This window comes from Lipotes vexillifer, unplaced genomic scaffold (genome assembly GCF_000442215.2).
Source record: "Lipotes vexillifer unplaced genomic scaffold, Lipotes_vexillifer_v1.1 scaffold1725, whole genome shotgun sequence".
NCBI lineage: Eukaryota > Metazoa > Chordata > Mammalia > Artiodactyla > Lipotidae > Lipotes > Lipotes vexillifer.
In genome coordinates this window covers 374597-381298 of record NW_006771840.1, presented here as the reverse complement: position 1 = coordinate 381298, position 6702 = coordinate 374597, and the positions used below count along the sequence as shown (strand labels likewise).

The following is a 6702-nucleotide window of genomic DNA, read 5'->3' as shown; positions in this document are numbered from 1 at the left end:
TAATTTCATTAAGGTACAACCAAAATATTTGAAGTGGCACATAACTCCATATTTCAAGCCAGTACACTAGCTTTCTATGTATTTAAACACTAGCCTACATTAATCTTTAAGAAGATCAAAGGTTTTCCTCTTTGCTTTTATTTGCTTTAGGCCATATTTAAATTTTTAGCATTTCTAAGTGCATATATTTTAAGTATATACTATCATGACCATGGATTTATTTACCTACTAATTAGGTGGTATGATCAGCACAGAGAATAATGGAACGAATAGTATCTCCCTTAATCTGAACACAACTGTTCAAACAGTCTGTAATTTATCTGCTTTTCTAGTAGCTTCTCTCCTTGGTTTCCACTGACCTTATGAGCAACTGACTGGTGAAGCCTAGATTCTTTTCACTTGAAAGATTTCCAAGTTAGAGATTGTCCATATTAAACTTGTACCTTCAACTTGTTATATTTTGCCCTTGGACAAGTTATTTTATTTTTCCAAATTTCACTTTCCCCAGCTGTAAACTGGAATAACATCACTAATCTTGCAAAAGACACTGCATATAATGTATGTCAGGTACTCAGCATACAACAAATATTTTATCATAAATATTTTAAAAACCTAACCATTCCTCATTTGTTCCCAGTAAATTTCTATGTTATTCATTTCCAGACATTGTTCCAGCTTGCCATAATCTTTAGAATCTGAATAGGACAGGAGCTTTACAGCACACCATTCAATGCTGAAGAGTAGATTAATGATGTTATTCAAAGCTCTTTGAATAACATACATCAACTAGCAAGAATTAGCTACAAATTCACTTTAGCTGATAATTTCTTATTCCACCCATGAAGATTTCAAGGCTTTCTTAAATAAAGACATTCTAAGTTTGCTACATTCCCTTGATTCACGTTGGTAATAAAAATAGATTTCCTATTCATTCATCCTATTCATTCATCAAGGTTCAATCACCCATTTCTTAATCTCTGCAGCTGAGATGAACAGTTTCCTAAGGATGGAGGAAGGATTATATTCACCAATAGACAAGTCAACAGTTTTATTTATCTAATGACACTACGGGGACAGAAGAGTTCCATTTCTAGCTATATATCAAACTTGATACCTAAACCCTTTCCTTCCAACAATACACACAGAAATGCTAGGTAAGGTATAAGAAATATTTTTTAAACACACAGCAGAAGTTGTAAGAAAGGGTAAATCCTTATGGCCAAAAATTTTCAGTTTCAGAAGGAAACTAAAAACCAGAGAGGTAGATGTGTGAACTGATATTCTAGCTATCCTGGCAAACTTGCCAATCTCATTAACCTATGAATTGCAGCTATAACATTTACAAGAGGACTTTAAAAAGGCAGTGGGTAGTAATTAAATGCACCTCCCCTCATGTCCATAAGGTTGGGACACATTGAGGCTTACACTCTCAGTGAAAGGGGAGTCATCGGCAAAACATTCTGCTGACTAGCACAGGGAGATAATGTGGAAGAATGTCTGTCTTGGCCTGGGAGTCTTCTCTCAGTAAATTTATAGTACTCTTCAGGTCAGGAAACCCTGAAGCCAAGAAATTAAAGAAAGAGTGGTCCTGTGTCAGTGATAGCCCTGGAACTATGACATAACCAGACATAAAACTTTTCTGGAAGGAACTGTTCTTAACCCAGGGCACTCAAGATTCCCATGAGAAGGTCCTACTGAAAATAAGCTCACCTTCTAAAATCACAAAATACATGGATAAACAGCCCACCAATTACAAAAACCAACAGATACAAACAACAGAAACTTAAAGTTAAAAAAAATAAAACCCACTAGACATCATGAAACAAATAATAGGCAAATCTTAAGAATGATACATACTTAGAAATGGAAAACAACTTTTGAAAGGAGAAACGCAATGAATAGTTTAAAAAGGAGATTACATAGAGACAAGAGAATTCATGAACTACAAGACAGATATGAAGGCATCATAGAAAGATAAAGATAAAGTACTGGAAACACAGAGGGCTTAAAAGATAAAGAGAATAGAGGGTCTAATATACATTTCTAAAAAATAGTAACCATACTGTGTCTGTGAAATTGTTCTCCATATCATAACACCTTCATTACTCAGTAACACTGAGTGATCTTACTACTGAAAATCCAAACATATTTACCATGGTATATAGATGGTTACAATTTTAAAGTTATTTTCTTCCTTTTATATTTTAATATTTTATCATTCATATATAATATACGGGAAACAAGTTTTAATTAAAGCTATATCAAAACTAGCAGTATATTTATTTGTTCTAACTCCTACTAAAGAAAAATCTGCCAGCGCTGCTGCTATACTCCTGCTGCTTGCATTTTCAGCTAAAGCAAAAGTCAGTGATTCTACTGAAAATGATACAAGTATGCACTTGAGAAGAAAAAATAAACATTTACCTTAGAAGTAGAGCATGACTGACTGTTTATTTCTAAAGTGTGAGAAAACTGTTCCTTGAGACTATCAAAGCATCTTTAGGTAAATGAAGCAAGCATTAAACGTTTTTTAAAAAACACAGTAGTTTACTTAGTTCAATATTTTTTTTTTTTTTTTTTTTTGCAGTACGCGGGCCTCTCACTGTTGTGGCCTCTCCCGTTGCGGAGCACAGGCTCCGGACGCGCAGGCTCAGCGGCCATGGCTCACGGGCCCAGCCGCTCCGCGGCATGTGGGATCTTCCCGGACCGGGGCACGACCCCGTGTCCCCTGCATCGGCAGGCGGACTCTCAACAACTGCGCCACCAGGGAAGCCCTACTTAGTTCAATATTAATACCTGTTTGAAGTATGTGGGCGGGTTAAAAATGAAGGCCAAAATACAATTTCTAAAGGCTGAATTCAAAGGCAATCACATGCTTAATATCACACCCAAGCTTTCCAGCCTGGGAAAAGTCGGCTGAGATTTTTGGGGTCCATGGCCTGTTGTATGAGCAAATTCACCTGTCCACCAACACTGAGCACGGTTCCTTCCTCCACTCCTTTTAGTTTCTCTTGCAGTCTCATCAAGACACGTTCAGCTACTTTGTTGAAACTGTGGTCAATATCACTAATGACAAAAACACAGAGGTTAATGAGGTGGAACAGTTTAAAAGGCCTTGGGAATAGGAGAATCTGAACAATTGACAACAGATCCTTCCCCAAATACTGCTCACCTGAGATTTCGTTTGCATTCCTGGTCATCTGCATTTGGAGTGGAGTGGAGCTCACTTTCATCCTCTGGCCTCTGCTGTAAATACAGAGCTTTCAAAGGATTCATTGTCCAGTCAAAGAGAGGATCATACAGGAGGACCTAGATAGAGAGGACATACGTATTAGAAGAACAATGTGTATTTTGATGATGTATTTAGAAACAGTAGAACCAGTATTATAAAAATAATACAGGCCAGTCACATGGTAGTTGACTGGGATGGAGGGGCAAACTTAGCACATGTGCTTCATGTTTCCTTGTGGAGGAAACTATACTAACATGATGCTCTGGGATTTTTCTCCCATCTGCATTCATTCTTTCTCCATTTGGGGGGGCTGTGACATCCTTTGACCCATGTTTCCTGATTGGGTGAAACTAATCAATTAAAAGCAGATAAGCACTAGTTACTCTTTCCTTCTCCCTCTCCTCTTGATCAGTTCTTGGGTAAGAACATTTGCCAAAGCAGAGAACTGCAGTCCCCAACTCTCCCTCAGGTGAGCTGTACCAAGGGATATATTAGATTGTGGGAGCTGGACAGCAGTAGCAAGCCTATTTGGACCTTACTCCTAAGCCATATTCTCCAACAGTTGTATCAGTAATAAACCTGACATTTTGATTTCTATGGCTTCTGAAGGCTCTTTCTTTTCCACTCAATTAGTTCCAAATTTGGGTGGAGGAAAAAAGGTATAATTTATTGAAAACTCCTCAAAACCCAAGGTCTAGTGCTATGGTTGGCATCTTGAAATCTACATATGGAGTAGAATTTGAATACTAAAATAACTGGCATGGCCAGAGCAAGTGATTCTAAGTCTAAATTTTAGTAAGTGAGGTCACAGGGATTTTTGACTTCGGCAATTCAGAACAGCTAACTGCCCCTGGTGTTTATAAGCACGTAATTTTTTAAAGAGGAACTGGAGTAATTAAAAAAATATACTTTAGCTTTATTATCAGAACAGAACTGGTTGAACAAAAACAAGAAAGGAATACAGATTAAGTTAAAGCCGGGTTTCTCATTCTTGGCACTACTGACATTTTTTAGCTGGATATGTCTTTGGTGTGAGGGCTGTGTGTATAGGATGTTTTGTGGCATCTCTTGCCTCTACCCACTAGATGTCAATAGTACCTTCACATCTCCCCCAGCCCCAATTATGACAATCAAAAATGTCTCCAGACATTGCCAACTGTCCTTTAGAGAGCAAAACTGCACTTGGCTAAGAACCATTCAGTTAAAAAGAGAGATTACCTTAGTAGAATGGATAAAATCTTAGAAGATAGGATGGTCTATTATGAAAAAGAAAATGAGATCTTGAAGGCCAGTAGAGATAAAAGTTGGAATACTTTCTTGCTGCTGCCTTTTTTGTGTTTCTAGGTAGGTCTGCAGTCTGATACTATAAAATGCCCTTAGCATTACACATTTAATTCCAGGACAAATACTAGATCAGCAGTACCAAAAACTGGCCATCTGTTTATGCTGTTCTGAGCATCCTCCAGGACTATTAAAAAATACAGAGGGACTGACTGACTCTGAATATATGTGGTTTGTCCATAAATTTAAGGGTTTCTATGTGACTTCAAATTGGGCACTGACATGGGTTTAGACTTCAGGGATCCAAACCAGTTTCACCCCCCAAAGGGACATATATTTTATTAACCAACTAATGAAAAGAAATGGGGGCCTCTATTATAAACAGACTATATGGTCTTCTTTGGTTGAAACAGAGAAACAACACAATTGAATTATTTCAAACCCAAGGGCTTGTGTTAGGAATCATATTTGCAAATTCTGGAATCAAGGAGGAACTGGAGTAATTAAAAAAATATACTTTAGCTTTATTATCAGAACAGAACTGGTTGAACAAAAACAAGAAAGGAATACAGATTAAGTTAAAGCCGGGTTTCTCATTCTTGGCACTACTGACATTTTTTAGCTGGATATGTCTTTGGTGTGAGGGCTGTGTGTATAGGATGTTTTGTGGCATCTCTTGCCTCTACCCACTAGATGTCAATAGTACCTTCACATCTCCCCCAGCCCCAATTATGACAATCAAAAATGTCTCCAGACATTGCCAACTGTCCTTTAGAGAGCAAAACTGCACTTGGCTAAGAACCATTGAGTTAAAAAGAGAGATTACCTTAGTAGAATGGATAAAATCTTAGAAGATAGGATGGTCTATTATGAAAAAGAAAATGAGATCTTGAAGGCCAGTAGAGATAGATGTACTGAGAAGGAAAGGGAAATGCAGCCAAGTCACAGTGTTCTTAAAGAGGGTTAGGAAGCGAGAAATTTTAATTGTTATTATATCAGAAACAGTGACTGTGGCTCAATGAAATCTAACAGAGCAAACGTAATGACTACAAAAAAGGAGACTGAAATGACATTCCAGAGGACTGGGATCCAGCAAAACTCCTGAGAAGTACCCTGCTAAAGCTGAAGGCACAAAGTCCACAGTGAGGTCAGTGGGGAAGGTTGGGACAACCACAATAAATTATTTCAGGAAATTCAGACAGATTTACAGAGGGAAGATTAGGCAAATCAGTGTAAAACACACAAAGCTTATAAAGCTTATAAGTGACACCATTATTGCAGGTGGAGATGCAGTGGCCTGAAACTCCCCAACAGTTTCCACCTTACTCAGTAAAGTCTAAAATCCTCACACTAAGGTAGAAACCCCTAAATAATCTGCCCACTATTACCTCTCTAACGTTATCTCCTACCACTCTTTAAAGAATGAGGCTCACAGCAATTTGGCATTCAACTAATAAAACTTCTGAAGCCTTGAACGAACTACCCTCTTCTAGCAAGTGTTAACTCGGGACATCGGTACTGAAGGAACCCCCACATCTACCCAGACACAAAAATCCTTTTGACTGAGACTGAACAGAGTAAAATACTGGGGAATACACTAAACTTCTTTGGATCTTAAATTAATTTGAGAAGTTTGGATTTTTTGGTCTCAAATGCAAAAAAGCAAGATAATTTGATTTTAGACCTTGATTTCTGCATTACTGAGGCATCCATGTTATCATTTATTCTTGCTGCAGCACCAATGGCAAACAAATGACAGTATGTATGAACATAATATGGGAAAAAGGGAGTTTTTCCAGCCTTGGGAACAGCACAGCCTTAGAGTTAACTTTATCAACACACTATTGGGACCCATTTTAACTTTCTTTGTACCAAAATTCCATATCGCCACCAGCAGTCCAAAGGGGCTATAAAGAGGACTTTGGTTCAAAAAGGCAGTAGACACAGGACCACCCTAATAGACTATAAATTTCACCCTCCTTGGGATATAGTTCCACCCTTGTTGATCACAGGCTTAATGGTTAATGCCAATGAAGCTTTTAAAAAATACAAATGTTCTTGCCTCATCCCTAGAAGTTTAGTTCAAATTTGGTCAACATCAATGGTGTTTAAAAGCAATACAGGTCGGGCTTCCCTGGTGGCGCAGTCGTTGAGAGTCCGCCTGCCGATGCAGGGGACACGGGTTCGTG

The 6702-nt window shown here is 38.2% G+C and overlaps 1 protein-coding gene across 2 annotated transcripts in view; it reads right to left on the bottom strand.

Moving 5' to 3' along the window:
• Positions 1 to 2785: 2785 nt before the first annotated feature.
• The window catches only part of ATM (ATM serine/threonine kinase), a 142871-nt gene continuing 138954 nt past the window's right edge, over positions 2786 to 6702 (bottom strand). For both annotated transcript variants that reach the window (XM_007447216.1, XM_007447215.1), the window contains exons 63-64: positions 3173 to 3309; positions 2786 to 3066 (exon numbers count right to left, since the gene is read on the bottom strand). In XM_007447216.1, coding sequence (XP_007447278.1) covers positions 2883 to 3066; positions 3173 to 3309 — 321 coding nt within the window. In that variant the 3' untranslated portion in view covers positions 2786 to 2882. The remainder of the gene's footprint in view (positions 3067 to 3172; positions 3310 to 6702) is intronic.